Source organism: Odontesthes bonariensis, chromosome 16 (assembly GCF_027942865.1).
Source record: "Odontesthes bonariensis isolate fOdoBon6 chromosome 16, fOdoBon6.hap1, whole genome shotgun sequence".
NCBI lineage: Eukaryota > Metazoa > Chordata > Actinopteri > Atheriniformes > Atherinopsidae > Odontesthes > Odontesthes bonariensis.
This window is the reverse complement of record NC_134521.1, coordinates 15,131,460-15,151,755: the sequence shown is the minus strand read 5'-3', so window position 1 is coordinate 15,151,755 and position 20,296 is coordinate 15,131,460. Positions and strand designations below refer to the sequence as shown.

The following is a 20,296-nucleotide window of genomic DNA, read 5'->3' as shown; positions in this document are numbered from 1 at the left end:
GTGCATCAGGTCATGCTTACAAAAGGGTTAAAGGTCAAAGTCGAGATAAGTCTACAGGCTAAAGGTACTATTGTGGGGCCTCTGGGCTCTCTTTAAAGCCCCCTAAAAGCCTGGGGAAAATGCTCATCAGTGTATTACTCAGTTTTCATTTCCACAGGATTTTCTCCTCTGCCTTGTCTTAAAGGTTTATTCTAAGGGAGGTTGGGGACTTATGAAGATGGTTCAATCAGGAGATGAGTAGATGACTCTGTAAAACTAGCACGTAAACTCAAGAAACAACAGCTGCAGTCACCTACTATTTCATCCAATTATGTGGATGGAACACAAGCTAGACATCAGTCAAGACTGTACTTTGGACTAATACCACTATGATTCAACACAAAACAAGGCGGCATTCCGTCAGTGTTTTACATTTCTGAAGCAGACCGCTGTCCTCTCCACCATATCTGCAGTTCCTTGAAGAAAACAGACCTCATACAGGCCCCACAAAGGATCGGCCGCCCTGCATAACGAAGTGTGGAACCACAGTGCTCAGTCTCAGACCCCGGCATTCGCCATGTGGAAAGTATCTTAGTTCTTGAACAATCATCAAGTCTAAACAAACAAGTCAGGAGAGTGTTTCAACAAAGTAGCCTTTGAGCAAATGCTAGAGCTTCTCAACTGTCCAACCACATTGCCAGATTCTCCTGGGTAGTGTGGGGTTCAACATGAAGTCCTGAGTGTATTTCAGCCACAGATGGATATTCATCTTCCCACTGCAGGAGCAGTACCGACCACTTTAAAGACAGAACAGACTCGCCAGGCGGGGACACAGTGTATCGCTTTGGCTCATTTACTTTAATATTGGCCAGAAGGCTGCCAACAACAACAAGGGGGGAAATATTCTGGTCTCAGTGGGATTTGGAGAATAAAGAAAAAAAAAAGAGCTGCATCTAATGGTCGGGGACTTGGTTCTGCCAGTGATGTGAAACCTGATTAGGGGTGTCTGTGTAGAGCTGCTCCTGGTTGGACACTCTTTTCTGCTCTGCATAGCTCTACAGCAAAATCATCTGACCTTCTCCTAATAAACAAGAGTTCTGAGACTGACTGACATGAAATGACTCATGTGTTTTTTTTGTTGTTTTGACTAAACAACTAATCATATTTAGATAACATTACGCGGACAGTTTCATTCAGATCAAATCAAATAAAATCAAATAAAATTTATTTGTATAGCACATTTCATGTACAAACAGTTCAAAGTGCTTTACATAAAATAAAAGCATTGCAGCAGGGAGTGCAAGAAGCATTAAAAATACATAAAATAATATAAAGAGAAACAAATAAAATCATTTAAATGAATTTAAAATCAGGCAACAGTCTAGATAAGTTAAAAGATATTTCATGCATAGACACATGAGAAAAGAAATGTTTTTAACCTGGATTTAAAAATGTCTACAATTGGTGAAAGTTTAATCTCCACTGGCAGTTTGTTCCACTTGTTTGCAGCATAACAGCTAAATGCTGCTTCTCCATGTTTAGTCTGGACTCTGGACTGGACCAGCTGACCTGAGTCCTTGGATCTAAGAGCTCTGCTGGGTTTATATTCTCTGAACATATCACAGATGTATTTTGGGCCTAAACCGTTCTGGGATTTGTAAACCATCAGCAGGCTTTTAAAATCTATTCTGTGACTGACTGGAAGCCAGTGTAAAGATTTTAAAACTGGTGTGATGTGTTCAGATCTCTTAGTCCGGGTTAAAACTCTAGCAGCAGCGTTCTGGATGAGCTGCAGATGTTTAATGCTCTTTTTGGGAAGTCCAGTTAAAAGAGCGTTACAGTAATCGAGTCTACTGGAGATGAATGCATGGATGAGTTTCTCCTGGTCTTTTTGGGAGAGGAAACCTTTAATTCTGTTGATGTTTCTGAGATGGTAAAAAGCTGCCTTGGTGACAGCTTTGATGTGGCTGCTGAAAGTCAGATCTGAGTCTATCAACACTCCGAGGTTACGAACTTGGTCAGTGATTGTAAGGTCCCGAGTCTCAAGATATTTACCAACGCTGACCCTCTTCTCTTTGCTACCAAACAGAATGATCTCAGTTTTGTCTTCATTTAATTGTAGAAAATTCTCTCTCATCCAGGTGTTTACTTCCTCCAGACACTGACACAGTACGTCTGCTGGGCTGCAGTCGTCCGGTGACAGAGACACATAAAGTTGTGTATCGTCTGCATAACTGTGATAATTGATGTTAAAATTTTGCAATATCTGACCCAAAGGGAGCATATACAAGTTAAACAGAAGAGGTCCAAGAATTGACCCCTGGGGGACTCCACAAGTCTCCACATGGCCACTCAGATTCATAGCTGCCAATTGTAACAAAATAACTCCGGCCTTCTAAGTAGGACCTGAACCAGTTAAGGACCGCTCCAGAAAGTCCAACCCAGTTTTCCAGCCTGTGCAACAGGATTCTGTGATCTACAGTATCAAACGCAGCGCTGAGGTCCAACAGAACCAGGACTGAAACATTACCAGAATCAGTATTCAACCTGATGTCGTTTAACACTTTGACCAGAGCTGTTTCAGTGCTGTGATGACGTCTGAAGCCTGATTGAAACTTATCAAGACTTCCACTTTCATTCAGAAAGTCGTTGAGCTGGTTAAATACAACTTTCTCAATAATCTTGGATATAAAAGAGAGATTAGAGACAGGTCTGTAGTTGTAGAGTTATTTCTAGGTTTTAGACACAGATTAGTTTTCTTGTTTGTCTGTGTTGCGTTAATGTTTTGTCTAATTGTTTTGATTTTTTGGCTAAAAAAAGTTGGCAAATTCGTTGCATTTCTCAGTGGAGAGGAGGTCTGGGTTTGACTGTTTAGGAGGATTTGTGAGTTTTTCAACCATAGCAAACAGAGTTCGAGACTTGTTGACATTCTTATTAATCATTTCAGATAAATGCAGCTGTCTGGCCTTGCACAGCTCATTGTTATAACTACGCAGGCTTTCTTTGTATAGCTCATAGTGAATATGAAGCTTTGTTTTCCTCCATTTACGTTCAGCTTTCCTGCATTCTCTTTTCAGATTTTTGACCGTAGTGGTGTTTCTCCATGGGGTTTTCTGTTTGATCAAGGTGCTCTTGATTCTTATCGGTGCAACAGCTTCCATTACATTAAAAATTTTCAAGTTAAAATGATCCAGCATTCCTTCAACCGACTCTGCGCTCATTGTTGGTAACATAACTATGGCCTCCCTAAACTGAGCACTTGTTTTCTCATTGATGTACCTCTTCTTAACTGAGAAGCTCGTTGTTTGAACATTCTGAGTAATATGTAAATCAAATAAAATACAAAAATGGTCAGACAAGGCCAAATCAGTAACAACAACAGAAGAAATATCAACACCTTTAGAAATGACCAGGTCCAGAATGTGACCTCGAAGGTGGGTAGGTTCTGTTACATGCTGCCACAAACCAAACATGTCCAGCACAGAAGAAAATTCTTTGGCAGTACCATCCGTCATATTATCTATGTGAATGTTAAAATCCCCGGTCAAGATAAAATGGTTAAAATCAGTCGAAATAACAGACAATAATTCAGCAAAATCATCAATAAAACTTGCACAGTATCCTGGAGATCTGTAAATGATTAAGAACAGGATTTTAGGAACACCCTTTAAAATAAAACTCAGATATTCAAAAGAAGTGAATTCCCCAAATGAGATATCTTTACACTGGAATGTATCTTTCAGATGAAAAGTGCATGTTTGCTTTTTATTTATTTCAAATTATTTTAACAATTTAAATACCCAAAACAGGTAAAGATGGTGATTGATTAAAAGGCACGCCTCCCATCAGATGTTAGCAAACAGGACCCTCATCCATTGACCACACAGGGATTGAACAGACCCAGAGCCACGGAGGACCTTTGATAATCCACGATGCAGAGGCGTGCAGTTAGCTGGCAGGCATAACCAAGCATGAAATAAGCTTTGTCCCCCCGAGAGTCAGACTGGGACTGTGATGAGAGGTGTGAGGTGATTCTCTTCCTACAGTGTCATCTGTTGTCAATAATTCCCCAGCTTGAGAACAGCCAGGGGGTGTGTGGATGTCAGGCTTATATGTGAATAAGAAGAGGAGAAGAATAGCCTGAACCAGAATCATGTTTGCTGGAATGTCCCTGGATGCAAAGCAAGAAAATGTGCTCTCAAAGGGAACACGGGGTGGAGCTTAATCAGATGATTTGACTAAAATGTATTCTTTCTGTCACCATTTATTGATTTGCTGGAATCTGGCAAGGAGCTAAACATTTTAAAGAAAACTGAGAGAGTTTGGGGAGAGGCAGCCCTTAAGTCTCAATGAAGCGATGAGAGAAGCACAGAGACATTTTAAAAACAACAATGTTACCAGATCCCGACGAGGCACACAATAAAAAAAATAAAAAAAACTAAGCTCAGAAGACGAAGAGGCTGTCATCTTTCTCTTGATTTTATATGGATGCAGAATTGACAGCCTCTGTGTTCAAGCATCTGAAACGCCCCTTCAGACTGTTACCAATTATTTCTGAACTCTGACTCTTCCACAAGACAAAAGGGGGCGGTAGTAAGTGCATGGAGAGATTCACGGTGCATCTCTCTGGAGAGCATTTAATTTCCCAGGCTGTGATGAGCTCCTTTGTTCTCACTTTAACTTCCAGCATCACATAATTGGCCACCATCTGGGGCTCTCATTCCTATTCTCTTCCTTCATCTTTCTTTTCCTCTTTTGTTTCTCTCCAACTGCTCTCGCCACATGTGCTACATATGCATGTTCATGGTAGGAAATCATACATCTGTTGTAAATCTCTTATACTTCCCTGAAAGATTATGTAATGTTACAATGAGGACAGATTATCAAGTAGGGATTCATTGAAAAGGGCTGCGTTTGTGCCTTTTAGTGAGAAAAAAAAAAAGCAGAATGACATATGGGGTGGAATGACAGAAGACAATGTGAAGGGGGACCTCCTTCACACAAAGGTCCTCTGGCCTTTATGTGGCCTTTTCACATCGTGGCTTAATCTGTCTTTTGGTCTCAGTCATCCAAAACGCTACAGAAAAAGCTCCTCTGCTTCTCTTTTCCTGCACAGATCATAGTTCACTCTGTATCTTTTACATTTGCTCCTCTCACTCGCACAGACCAACATCCTTTTTTGGCATCTCTTTACTTGTAAGAGGTTAAAGGCTTGACATTCATTTGACTTTTTAGCCACAGTAACAATGTGGCAGTCAGTAGGATCACCTCTTTGGACTCAACAAACAATATTTGATGGTTTTCCATGAAACTTTGTACAGACATGATTCCCAGAGGATGAATTCTACTGGCTTTGGTGACCCCTTTTATTCCTCTTACAAAACCATTAGGTTAAGATTTTTGAATAGGAATGAAGTATATCCCAAAAATTAGATGAATTGCCCTGCAGCTTGGTCCAGACATTTAGGGCTCCCCCCCAGGAGAAGTTGGAATGACTCTGCTGACTGTTTAATTATTCATCTAGTGCTATCATCTCAGGTCAGGATGCAGATTGAGAATTCTTTGCCAGTATGTCTGCAAAAGACATTTCTAGATCTGAAGAGCCTTCTATTTCATGTTAAAGAAGGATTTAACAAAAAATAAAAAGAATAAAGAATTAACATTTGTCCAACACTTTAGTTCAATCAGAAAAGAAGGATAATATCAGTGATAATGAAGCAGATAATAAGTTTGAAACATGATAAACATCTTTAACCTCGACCTCAATAAGAATTTGACATTTTGCTGCATTAAAACGGTCTAACAATAGAATCCACACTTCCAACTTTTTCTTTTCAGACAAAGAATACAAGCAAAACCCAACAAATGCTGATGACATGCGTTTTGTCTTCATACTCACACACAAAACAGATTTGGCAGATCAGGTGCTTTTCCCTTTTTTTCTTTCTTCCCTGCACATTTGCACAATCTTATAGTGCATGCAGTTATTTAGGGTGTGCATATCCCGAGTGGCAGGGAGGGAATGTTTTAAGTGGGAACAAAGGCCGTCTATGCGAGAGCTCTGACAGAAAAGCACCTTTGTGGGAAGATGACATGAAGAAATATTTCTTTAAAAAAAACATCAAAACAGTACTATCAGCTCCACTGATCAAGGATCTACTGATGAGGGAATCAGTTTAATTGGGACTACTCATCAACAATACTACAAAAAAAAAAAAGCCATATGCTAAAAACTTGAGGGGTTTGAGAGATGAGACTCATTAAAAAGCACACTAAAAAAAAAGCTGCATTTTGCACATAATGACTAAATAAGTAGGCTTGGAAGCAACAGTGTCGAGGACGAGGACTATTTTTTTTTGTCTGTTCTGAATTAATCTTCAACCCCCATCCCAACACACACACACACCTAGCTAGAAAATGGAGGGATAAGCTAATAAACAACAGATAATAAAGCAGGCTGGAGCTATGGATATAATGTATTACCCCTCACCCAGTTGTGTGAGTATGTTAGACTGTGGTTTGCCCCCAGGGTGGCTGAACCCACTCAGCAGAGTCCCATCTGTTAAAGCTGATGACAGCTTTTGGTGCGATTGCGTGCGCACGGCTGCAGGGGGGTGTTTGTAGGGTGGAAACAAGACAGATAGCAGCCTCTAATGACAGAAGGCAGAAACAAAATAGATGACACCACGTATTAGATGCTAATTTATATCAATACTAACACACCAATGCATGGGCAAACACAGACACATACACACACACACACATCCTCTTTACAGCCACCGAACAGCATGTTCAAAACAAACATGGCATGAAATGCCATCACCCTGCATGCCCTGGAGGAAAGACATTTTTAAAGGAAATGACATGCAGAAAACAGAGCTGGGAGTCCTGGGCATAGTTTCCTTAAAAGAACAAAAGAAAAAACATACATTTGCCCCCCATGATGTGCCATCATGCAACAGAATTCAAAATGATTATAAAACGACTATAAAATTTTCAGTTTTGTGCTTTGTGCTTGTGTTTCTATCGCTTTGAAATAAGTCCAAGCTGCTGAATTTCATTGTTAAGACAGCCTGATATCGGTATGGCATTTGATCCTGTGTTTGAGAGATCAGACCAGAACTCGCAGCTCGCACTTTCCGTTTCACATCTAATTCTCCAGATGGTCAGACTGCTACTATTCCCAACAACTGCACCAATAAAGCCTTCACGTAGCATGTAAATGTCAAACTTTGCATCTAATGCCTCATGTAGAGAAAAGAGCTTTGGCTTTTAAGTGGGAATTAGAGTGCACACAGATGCTTGAGTCAAACTTTACAACCCCCCTGCACCCACAGTTTTAACAAGGAGCTAATGCATGTAGCCCATGTAGACCAGTGCAGCATCCCTAGCTGCTGAGGATGAGGTAAGAGCTGCCAGGAACCAACAGCTTCATCATCTGTTTGTCTTTTTGCACCTAATGCCCAACTTCTCTGGCTCTCATCATGTGAAAGCAGTCCAAACTATCAGGTTTCTTTTATCGATGCTTGGAAACCATGTCGCAATGAAGGGCTGTTCCTGGAACACAGCAATAAAAACAAGGCCGAGCATTGTGTCCTGAGAGGCGTTGAGGTGGGTCTCTGCTGGGGACATAACTCTGCTGGAGATGCTACATTCTAGAGAAATAATAAGATTATCGGTTGTGAGATGTGGCGAGGTGATATGGTCAGGATACTGAAGGCAACGTGCAGATCCATTAGTACACTGTGAAGAGGACAGCACCACTTGGCGTTGGCCGTGATCTGATGAAGTTATATGATTTCAGCAACATGGATCCTAGTGATGTGAGGATTGCCATGAAACAGCCACAGCTGCTGCCCTTTCACTTCACAATTTGAGGTGAACTTACCCTTTCACCTCAAATTGTAAAACTTTGCTTGTAAAAAACAAAGAAACAACCAAAGATGCCAAACTAGAGTCCTGAGAAACACCTATGGAGGGAACTCGTTTCATCTTTTCAAAACAATCCCCGATAGAGCAACTGAGACAGGCTAAATGACTGTGAGTCCTGTGGGTGTAAGACAACAAAGACAACAAATTCATCCACTGATAAGACAAGAAATAAAAGCCCAGGAGAGGATGGGAGGCTCAGTTACCAGATGAAAGAGTTACTGAATCAGGGTGATATGATGCATTTCTGCCACGCAAACCACCTGTTAACCTAAACAGTTACATCACCGGTCCTCTGAAGACCAGAATTGCGAGCTACAACCGACACGTAAAGGTCTCTTTGTACAGCATGTAGAGCAAACGAGGGATTAAAGACCAAGAGGATGTTTGAACTTTTTCCTCTTAACCAGTTCCGGCCTTTATATCGAGTTTTAGCAAGTCCGAGCACAACCCTGGCGAGCAAAGTTTTGGGAAGAATCCCACAATTTGAACTTAAATCTTGAACTTAATACCAAAAGCTATTCAAATTGTCAGCTTCCACCTGAGTTTACGTCAAGTGTATAAAACATTTGCTTCGCCAAAGGCCAACAAATAGTAAAAATATCAGTGACGGCGTGCCAAAGATTTCATACGCTGGAAGCCAAGCTTTTCCAAATCGCCTTCTCCGAGACATTTAGGAATCCATTTTTGTTACAGTTTGAAAAGACAGGAGGAGTATAACCCCAGACTTTGTTGCTATTTAATGGAGGATTAGCCACGTGACCTCAGAGATCAGAGGTTATCTGCTCGAGGGATGTCAGGCCGGTGGAGGATTGGAAATAAATTCTGGCATTTCCCACATGGACAAGCTCCACTCAACTCAATCAAGCAGACATAAGTGTGCTACTATAGTTAAACTTTCCCTTCGATATGCTCAGGGTTTGTGAGCGTCACACACAATGTGCCCCTGTATTTCTCATCACACCAATTCACAGAAAAGAATGATAAAAAGCCTGTAAGAGTCATGGTAACCATCAAATCAAAACCTCTGACCCAAGTCATGGCATCTCCTGGTGACAGAAGCGCTCGACCTCATCAGTGACAAAGTGAAGTAACAGCAGTGGGTGAAAAAGCTAAACTTTAAGCCCGATGCCCATTTAAGGTCAGTCAGTATTTCGCAAGCTTGTTAAATAAATCAGAGTGTCTCTGGAGATGCAAGCAAAACACTGAAGGCTCCTACACTCAGCTTCACCAGGAAAGCAAACAGCTCAGGTCCGAGTGTAAGTCTCTTTAGGTATGCACTCTGCACAATACTGAGATTCCAGCATGACATATCTGCTTCATGTGTAAAACACAAGTCCTTCCATGTCTGAACTATGCATTAACGCTGTGCGGTCAAAGAAAACAAGCTCAGGGTTTCATCTTCCCTTAGTGATAATAAACCCACTCAAAACCAGGCAGAACTTTAATCTTCCTGGTTCGTGTGCAATGTGTTCATGCATTCAGAGACTTAAGATGGTATATTTGGGGATACATTGCATAAGAGGCCAACTGTAAGTCACATCATGGGGAGAATATACACAGCTAAAGTTACTACAGTATGGAAGTTCTTGCATTTTTGTTTGTTTTACCACCTGAATCCTGGTAAATGTGTGCCTGAGATACACTATTCTCACCCTCTGAGAATCTCAGAGAGTACATGCCATTCTTCACCCCTCCCCATCACAGTGAGTCAGCAGACACGCGGCCTATTTATTTTTATTTTTATCTCTTTCTCGGCTGTTGTTGGCTGGGAGCGGATGTTCCCAGCAGCAATATTTTACTTGCAGATTGGCAGCCGTTTCATTCAGGGTGGGTCTTACTGTCAGATAAGACAACACTAAATCAACGATGAGCTCCTCTTACTTGCTGTATGTGAAATAAAAGAGTTGGTCCTTTTTAACTAGAAAAAAAGAATTCAGTTTTCCTGTTATTGACCTGAATGGCTCTGCATGTAAACCATTAATAAAAACCTATTTTCTGCAAAAGCTCCAGACATAACTGCTTTTATTAGATGCTATGCAAGCAGAAATGTTTTTTTTCTACACAGACACAGAAATGTGAGCCCACAAACTGCACATGCAGACATATAAACAACTTTAATCCTCCGAGAAGTATCAGCTCTCCATTCTTTAATCAAGAGCTGACCCACTAAACCCAAAAAACAAAGCAAGGTACAATGAGTTTGATAAACCAGGTTTGAGTTTTAAACCTTTTACTGATTCGAGCTTGGCAAAGACTCATAGTTGTCAGACTGAGGACATGTGAACTGAAAAGACAAAAGGTTACCACAGTATGCATGTGTGGCACAGCCCCGCTTTCTTTTCCTTTGCTTTTTACAGGGTATAAAAAGCAACAGTCAAGGACATAAATCATCCCACTGAACGAGAAAAGCATGAAAAGCGGCGGTGACAAACAGGAAATACTAACATAAACATGTTCTGGCTTCTATTTTTCCATTCAAAGCCTGTGTGAAAGATATATAGCAGCAACTTTCGTCTGAAACAATAAGATATTTTTTTAGATGAATCCTTTCCGTTTGATTGCAACTTTATGGGGGTGATTCATGTTTGCCCCACATTTTTTTATTTCTGAGACACAGCCTTTCCAAGCAAAACTTGTCACCCAAATGTTATGCTGGGTGCAGCAGTCGCACACAAATCTTTGAAATGTTTAACTGATTTAAATATTTCTTTCAAGTCTAAAGCGTGCCAGAGGAAGGAATATAAATGAGCAGCGACCAGCTCACCTCCAGCACCTGACTTGCGCCACTTGAGAGAAACATGGGGACGTCATTTAATGATAAGAGCATTTCAAACCCTCACAGCTGACCCAAATAATGTGAAGTTCTATCAATTACAGGTCAGCAGAGGATTAAGCTCGCACAGCAGCACTTTAACTGAAGAGCAGGAATTGACAGGAGTTGAGCTTTACTTGACCAAACTAATGCTCCCCAAGAAGTTCTGGAAAATGGAAATATGACACCTCAGTGGCCTGTTCTGTTAACCATAAACAATGAAGCAAAAAAAACAACAACCATACTTTCCATTATTTAACAGGAATCTGAAAGGAGACTAATTTCTCACAACAACACTGGGGAAACCCCCTTTAAATAAACTCTCAGACCATCATCCAACCATTACAGGCCACCAATATAAAACTGCTCCTTTGTGCAGACAGCTAATTCAAATGAGTCACATGGAGGGAAATCTCCCCAAGAGCACAAAGACGCTAGCCTGGGCGAAAGCCGACTGTTGACTCTGTCAAACAGTCTGGAAAAACCCAAGAGGAATCCGTTTCCATGGAGGGTGGGACCTTACTCAGCAACTTAAATTCATTGGAGTTCCCTTAACCAATCAGTAATGTTTAGAAAGGACGTAGGTTGTGCGCCGAGGTTCATGCTTGCTCGCGAATCACGCTTCCCACATCTGCTTTCATTATACCGGGTTGCAACACTAAATCAAACTTTTCCCAATGCCAGTTGGAAGGAGAGCTACGATATCCTTGCCACTAACAAAATTGACGAGGCATTCCTCTTGCTCTTGTTTTATTTGTGTAATGCTCTCCAGAGTTGAGACATCTTCATGGATAGCTTCTAGCGTCTCTTCTTCTGTCACCATGTTTATTTCCGCTGCGGTTGAACTACAATTACATGGACTACAATGGACTCCGCGCCTGAGTTCTGCGCCACCCCTCTCAACTGTTTGCTGATTGGCAAAACACTGAGCGAACCGAGGTAGGGGGATTGGGCCAGACTATGTGTGGAGCCAAAATCTTTGGGCGGATGTACGTAGGATGGCGTCGCCAGGCTACAAAGACGCCCCTCTTTGTGCACATCTATTTTTGTGATGGCCTGTCAGCAGCCGTCTTCTTACCTGGACCTGTCCTTTCCCCATGATTTTGTCCACAATCTCGTTGTCGTCCTTGTTGAGCATGCTTTTGTCGTAACACTTCTCGTAGCAAAGGATCCGCAGGTACTGGGAGCCCTCCAACTCGATCTCAAACTCCTGTGCAGTGACACAGATGCAGTGTAGGACAATTACATAGATGCCTTCGCACAGCGACTTAAACATCACACGGAATAAGAAGATGTGTTTGTGACTGACTTCGTTCCACTGAGGCTCTGTGGTGTCTCTGAAGGCTCGGGTCTTGGCCTTGCTGACAAAGTATCCAAACGAATCCACTTCAAGGGTGCAGTATAAATCTAAATGGAAAGAATAGAGAGTCCATCAGAGAAAGATATCACCTAAAAGTTTAATGCAGAGTGTATTATATGTAGAGTATTGGAAACGTTTAGAGTTCTTGTGACATCCACCATCTGTATACACCTAAATGTTGTGTGTTGAAAAGATGTAACACATCTGTGTGCAACACAATGGAGTCATATTGTAGAACCCCATGTTTATCCAATCGCAAATACTGAATTGATTTAGAGCCATTAACACAAGACATTTAATGCATAATTTAATTTGAACCCAGCACAAAAGGCTGTTAATGAGTCTCCAAACATGAAAGTAATATTGTAATAGTTTAACTCTCACATCCCGCTTCCACTAACAATTATTTCTTTAATCACAGAATATCTTTACATCTTTGGTCTAAAAAGAGGGCACAAGTAGCATGGAATGCTGCTCCCAGAGCTCATAGGAAATATGGGCTCGTTTTCTCCAGCGAACAAGAAAGAAAATCCAAACAAACATTCGAGAGCTTGTATATTTGGAGCGGAGAGGAGCATTGCATTGTAACTTATCAAAAACAGAGAGCACCGTCGAAGAGAAATATAAGTCGGTGTGTCACAAGCAATCGTACTCTAAAGGAAAAATGTTTAGAACCGTTCACTGGACTCGCATTCCACAGTGGCAGTGAATCAGTGAGTCATTTGGCTGCAAATGTGCAACAAATGTGCACTTAGAAGATGAAAAAAAAAAAAGGTTGCATTTGGCTAAAGTAAAACAGCTCTTTTTCAGTTGGTCAATACATTGTGGTTTGTCACGGACAGACATCAATCTCCTGCCTGTGTACACAATCAACCCCCTGAGCCCTCCTCCGCTCTCAACATCCTCATTCCACAGCCGTGGCTCCGCTGGGATCAGCGAACACTCGGTTCCTACACAGAGCAATTAAGTCTAGTTAATGTGTTTCTTTAATGGCTGCCGAAGCTGCTCCTGCAGACTGCGCTACCGGCTGTCTGTAAAGTGTCTACAGCGCGTCCTGTAGCCCGGACCTGGTCCTGCGGGGTTACCTTCGTCTGACAGCATGATGGATGGCTTTGAGATTTGACCTCGCACCGGGACAGTCACTATGACTGGTGTGAGAGATGATGGGGTGGGGGTGCTTAAGGGCCTACTTGAATCTCTCAATCATATTGATACACAAACTAATTAAATTTGCATCAAATGCAAAGTCATCATCAGAAATGAGTCTAACCTGAGCCTGAGTATGGAGAGACACCAACCACGCCTGAATGAGCTTTGACTGACAGGAGTAAACACTCACACATGCATCCATAGAAATAACGAAACTATACAGTATTGGAATCTCATTCCATCTGGTTCCAGTCCTTCTTTGTTTGTTTTCTCTGCATCCTGAAAGGTTCTGGCACTATTGCTTCCAATGAGGAAGAGATTAGTAGCGATGGTATAAGGGAAGTTCAGGAAAGGGGAATTCAGCCCGACCATCTGGGGGATATTTCTAAAATGAAGCAATTATCGTTTGCTTCCGCTTCATACGGAAGCATAACAGCTTATGGCATTTACCTCCGGCTTCACATCCCACATAAAAAAAGATAAAACCCTAAAAGTTTGCCTCAGTGAGGGGATGCAATGACAATTTGGAGTATCAATGGTGATGCAGCTAATATACAGTTCCAGTTCTTTGTGACACTTATGACAAAAACAACTAAGGATTATCTTCAGTGTAGAAAAAGCAGAGAGGCCAATTGCTTGAGACACCAAATGTCATTTAATAAAGTTACATGAGGATAAGAGGAGTGTATTCATGGTCCTGAGACTTCTAGTTCTCTAAAAGTTGATTTCCTCTCCATCTGAAACAGGTTAATGTGCCCTGAACCAAAAGCTCAAACACGGCCGTAGAGGGAATATTTAGAGTGACTTTTTTGTGTCCTTTCACAGGATCCAGGAAGACTTTGGAAAGTAGGACAGAATTCCATGAGTTGTCATTTTCCTGGCAGGTCACCATGAGGCTTAGACTATGAGGGGGATAAATTGGTCAGCATGGGGTTTCTGACCCTTAAATGCAGAGGGTTAATGGATACCATCCTCTTCCATCTCAATTAGGCGAGGAGTGCAGCTATTGTGGTGTATGTGTGTTCTTATGCAGGAGGCAAACTTTTGCCCATGGCTGCTAAATACTTGGTCAAACTGCGGGTTCACAGAATTAGGAGACAAGTGATAATCAGGTAAACTAATCTGTGTCTCTACAGTTACAACTTACAGCCACAAGAAGGGCTGTTTGTAAGTTTTGCTTTAAGGCTTCAGGAAAAAATATTAAGTTTGACAGAACCAACAAAATAAACAGAGAGCAGGGAGAATCTAACTGTTTTCATTGAACCCAGAAGGAGAAAACTAATAAAAGCAAGGTAAACAATGGATGGGAATACAGACAGTCATGGCTGGATTTGATTTCACACAGGAATTACGGGAGTCATAAGAAGCCCCAACAGCTTTGCTCTAAATCTTTTAGTGAACAGTGGGGAGTTACAAAACTGTTGATTCTGAAAAGAGCATAAAAAGCACTGTTAGTGCAGAAAGCTCATATATAGCTTTCATTTGCCTCGTAGCAGTTGTCCCGGTCTCCCTCGGTGATGTTGGAAAAGCTTGCGTACTATTCTCTGGTCTCCATCTTATCTGAAGCTGTTCACATTGTTCCTACAGTTTATTCTGCAGCAAGGGTCGTAGAAACTGTTGCAGTGACAGGCTAAAGGAGCAACAGTGCACTCTCACCGAAACTTAGACATGCATAAAAATAAACGAAGAATAATTTTACATGATCTGTTTCCCACTTTTTTTTACTGGGTCATGATTTTCATTTTTATAGGATTTTTGGAAGATGCTCAACTCTCAGTTTTCCCACTGTGACCCAGTTAGACTAACTTTGCCCTGGGCTGAATTCAAAGCCCCATTCCCACTGCTGAGAGATTGTTGTGACAAAAATAACATCTCAAACAGGATCTTATATTGCATACTTATGCCACTTTTCAGAGTAATAAGGAACAACAACAACAACAAAAAAAAGCAGCTATTTTTGAGCACTCCAGGTCTTTTCAACAGTTGAAAACACTGAAAATAAAACTGCGGTTTCTTGTCATTTCAGTTAGGTAAAGAAAACACCCTATACATTAAGAGAAACTATGCAAACACTATTGTGCAGAAGTGCAGCACCAAGATTTACAACTGAAACATACCACGCAGGCTGAATTATGCAGGAATATTACCAGCAGCATCACACAACATTTACATAAAAAAACTGATCAAATCTTCCAGCTACACCTGGAGAACAGTGTCATTTTACCAATTTGTGTTACTGGTTGGAAGTTCTACAGACAGAATTCAGTATTTTAAACACATTTCTCCCATTAACTCTGATTATAGGGCTTATTATAAAAATAAATATGCCAGAGCTGGAACACTGTCATAAGCAGGTCTCATGAAGATATTAAAAACAAATAAGTCCACATATTTCTGCAAGAAGTAAAACATACACGTCACAGTAGATAGCCGTCAGGTATTCCAACACAAAGACTTACACAGAGGAAGAGATATGAACACCAATGCGACCTCGACACTTGATGTACCCCACGCCGACTGTGCGGCTCGCATGCCCCACCAGACACGCTAGCGTCAAACCATATCAGCAAACCCACCCAACTTCTCTCCAGGCATGCAGAAACACACACTTTCTTTATTTTCAACCCGTCACCTCTCTGCGCTCAGTCGAGGCTCACGCAGGCTTTCGGTGGAGAGAGCTTTCCAATCCATTAACTGGGAAATTCTGGGGGGGGGACAGCTTTTTCATATACACAACTGAAGGCTGTCATCGTAACTGAAGAAAACAGATTTTTTGTCTGTTTCTTCCACTATTTGAGATTTGAACAAGAACTTGTGCAACAAAGGGCACAGAATGTACCGGAGCACCAGCTGTCCAATACTGTCCAAAACAGCCAATGTGCTTTTCTGCCAGCTACATCATAATGAACATTCACAGAGATTTCTCTGCACAAAACGACACACAAAGGAACATTTGTGTAAGGTAAGCGATGTCGGAGTGGATGAGCAAAGCACTACAGTTGCCCTTTGAGGTTCTTTCTATACATGTGCCATATACGTTTTTATGTCACTTGGGATGTCTGTTAAATGAAGACACTGTAGGAATTTTACTTTAGTTTCTCTGAGATGCTCTAATCGTCCCTCTCCAGCAGTTCTCCTTTTTCTTCATCCATCCATTTCTTCATTTACCATGCTATGACTGAAACTATATGTGCTGGCTGCAGTGATTGACTGGATCATGTGTTTTGCTGACAGACATATATGCACAGAAGCTGGACTGTGTGTACAAGTGTGAGGAAGAAGAAAAAAAAAATGCTGCTTCTGGCCTACTCACTGGCTGACTCCTTGAATCCTTTGGCAGAATGGACGATCACATGCAGGAAGCCGTACAGGCCAGGAGTTTCCTCATCTGGAAAACAAGCACATATAGCAGTTAATCCACAACCAAGAGAAAAATATAGTGACGTAACGCACTGTATCTAACAGTCAGAATGGGAGTTTGGGCTCAGAAATCAGTGCAACGATAAGCAGCCATTAAGCATTTTGACATGCATGACCCTCCTGCATCCAATCTGTATCTGTGCATCGTCTCTGTGCATGAGGAAACACACACAACTGTGGACTGTTGCACTTAAGGATTAAACTTCAACCAAATTTAAACTACAAGCTTATTTATATATCATACATTTAAAATATGTGGAACTGTAGGATGAGGTCACACCTCACAGTCAGAGACTGACCATGACCTCGTCTAACCTGAGCCTGAGTTTGGAGAGATACCAACCACGCCTGAATGAGCTTTGACTGACAGGAGTAAACACTCACACATGCATCCACAGAAATAACAAAACTATACAGTATTGGAATCTCATTCCATCCGGTTCCAGTCCTTCTTTGTTTGACCTTGCACACCTCGCAGACGACTAGCTTGTCACAGTCGTAAGATGACAGACGCATAAAGAAATACATTAAAAAAAAACATACGACTTTTCCCAGTTATTTCGGATTTTCATCAACTGAAGCTTCACACTGCAAAACTTCCCATTATCCACTCTTGGATAAAAGAAGATTGTTGGTTTAGCTAATACAATTACCATCATCTTACTGGAGCATTGCTTTTTAACCAGTTCCTGGTTATGGCCTTCTTATTGGCCACAATCATTATTCTGAAGACGTACCTGTCTTCTCTTAAAGTTAATCCCTCTGGGATTAATCCCAAAATATCTATTTTGATCTTCAGTCGCAATAGGAATAAAACCTATCTAAGAAATGGCTGAGGAAACTATTTACACTATGTGAGGATCAGAGAGAAACTGAACCGCTATTAGAACTTCTCGGATCGGAATAAGACCACACATCATCAGAAAGAAGAGTCTTCCATAACAGCTAAACTGGCTGCTGGGTTGAGGTTCAGAGGCGGACAACCCCCCCTCTCTAGATCCCGCCGACAGATCCATGAAGAGGACACATTCTTGCTTTGGTGGAGGCATGTGAAGCCTGGCTGTTTCCTGGTAAACAAACCATAATGGAGGGTGGCAGCGCTGCTCTGAGCTCCAGTGTAGACAGCTGTGAGGAGAGCAGTCAGTGTTAACTGAGAGTGTGTGTTTTAAATATGCAGCCTGGGACTTTCACAGGGAGACGGTTCATAGGTTCAGCTCCAAGGGGGCCTGTGTGCTGCTTTGAGTCGAACAGACGTTTATGTTTCTGTCACAATCTGACTTGAACAATAAATTGTTTGAAACTGAACTAACCTTAATTCTAATCATAGGAACCAAATAGAGGGGTGGGGTATCAAAAGGGCTTAGTCTCATTGAACTTTTTAGTTATGAGAAGCATTCCTTCACCATGTCGTATCCATTTAAACCCCCCGTTGAGCTCTTTGCATCACACGTCACTGTTCATGTTTGCTTAATAATTAGCACCGGGTCAAAGTTGAGACAAGACACAGACTCTGCTCGTTCTGTTACTGACATCATTCGTGTAGTCTACAGTTTTTTTCTAAATAAATCACATAAAGACAACCTGAGATAACCACAATGGATGTGGGACTAAACTGCACCAACTCAATCTATGTTTGAAGAAAAGGTGCAATGTTCAACCTTAGGGAGCTACTGTGTTTCCCACTAAACCATTCCTCAGATCCAGTCCTCTGAAGCCACTGCTCTGCATGTTTTAGACGTTTCCCTGCTAGAACACACCTGATTCTAATGAAATGGCTCTCCTGGCTTGTCAAATTATGATGCATTAATCTGATCCAGGTGTGTTGAAGCAGGAAAACACCTAAAACATGCAGGGCAGAGGCCACTGAGGACCAGAGTTGAGGAACACTGCACTAGACCCACTGAACAAATCAAATCAAAACAGAGAGCAAAACCAAACTTGAAACTTTCAACGAACGGATCCGCATCTCAGGACAGCCAGACCAGTATCGACACATCTTGTCTACATGTGAATGAAAGGCCAAAACACAGTTAAAAAGCTACTCTTTAAATTAACTTGTGCAAAAGGTCTGAGAATCTACGCACACAGAAGTGAATCATCATTGCCGTTTTTCTTTTTGCATTCAAAAGATGTAACTAAACATCATGTATGGAAATGGTCAAATGAAAAATTCCACTAATGCCCACTGAAGAAGGTTTGTGCCCGTTTCAAACTCATTAGAGGAAAAGCTCTTGTCATCTTTGCCATTTTCCTCTTATGGATGTCCACCTCAGTTGTTGTTGCTTTTTTCTCCCTCCAGGTTTGTTTCTACATAGTTTAACTTCCACTTCAACAGAATTAGCGGAGCATATACCGTCACCCACTGGCACCTACGCAGCCTAGTTTATCAACTTTTTTTTCAACTGTTTCAAAAAGTTACTACAGATTTGTTTGGGAAACCTCGGTGGTGTTACTGTTTATTTTCCTTTTAATAGGATCATAAATTTCAAAATAAACTTTATTTTGTATCTAGAAGGACAGAAAATCACTTCTGAGACCAAAAACCTTATAGAATAGCATTTATAGAGGCGATAAATTAATTGTCGGTTAATTCCAAACAATCTGAATCCTACTGTATTTGCCCCTAAAGGAAAACCCCTTTAATGTCCACATTAAAGAATGCATGTTTAAGGCACTATCTTTATTTTTCATACCTGAAGGCTACGGCCGTGCTTCATCTGCAATCTATGGATGCTACACATGTGTTCAAGCAGCAAAGATTTGAAAATAAAAATGCAGTTAGACTTTTCACAGGCTTGTGAGACTAAGTGTAGTGGTTTTTATATGCATGGTCATGTGAGAAATGCTGACTAAACCAGTTCACTGTGTTCTCTTTAAACTGCTTGTTATACCAGTGAGGCACATTGGGCCTCATGCAAGAACCGTTCGTACGCACAGATTTGTTCTTAAATCGTCCATACGAGTGATTTAGGAGAATTTGCGCATTCACCAATCTTTTCGTATTTTACGTTTTCTTTCAGGTACGAACAGAATTTACGAGTGATCCAGACCTGTTGTAGGAGTTTCGTAAAATAGTCCGCTGTTATTCCAATCAAGTTTGCTTGACTAATGGATTGTATATTTAATTGCTTTGAAGCAAACATAAATAAATATATAAATTATACCCCATAATGATGCTGACATTATTCTGTTTGACTTAAATTATGCACTAATTGAAGGTTCATTTGAATCTGTATATAACAAGGTCAATGGGAAGCGTAACCAGCGGCTGTCTTGCTACTTTTGGATGCCTTAACGCATCAGGCTCTTGAAGAGAACGTGTAGATATCCTTGCGGAGACAGACAGCCAAGGACTGTGCTGATACAAATATGCAACTTGCTAGAGCCACAACTCCAGAGAAACAAACCCAATTCCACCACACGGCCAGGTCCTCACCACCCTTGGACTTTTGGCCACTGGAACCTTTCAGAGGGAGATTGGAGCCAGATCGGGGGTGTCCCAGTCCTCTGTGAGTCGTGCGCTCCCTTGGTCATCAAAGCTCTCATCAGTTTATCACCCATGGTACATCAAATTCCCACACACCGCTGTCCAACAAGTACAAATTAAGAGGGACTTTCATCCCGTGGCTGGATTGCCAATCATA

At 41.4% G+C, this 20,296-nt stretch overlaps 1 protein-coding gene across 4 annotated transcripts in view; it reads right to left on the bottom strand.

The window, feature by feature from the left end:
• Positions 1-20,296, bottom strand: part of abr (ABR activator of RhoGEF and GTPase) — a 131,034-nt gene that overhangs the window by 26,291 nt on the left and 84,447 nt on the right. For all 4 annotated transcript variants that reach the window (XM_075486355.1, XM_075486356.1, XM_075486357.1 and 1 more), the window contains 3 exons: positions 16,546-16,620; positions 12,033-12,130; positions 11,802-11,933 (listed from right to left, as the gene is read on the bottom strand). In XM_075486355.1, coding sequence (XP_075342470.1) covers positions 11,802-11,933; positions 12,033-12,130; positions 16,546-16,620 — 305 coding nt within the window. The remainder of the gene's footprint in view (positions 1-11,801; positions 11,934-12,032; positions 12,131-16,545; positions 16,621-20,296) is intronic.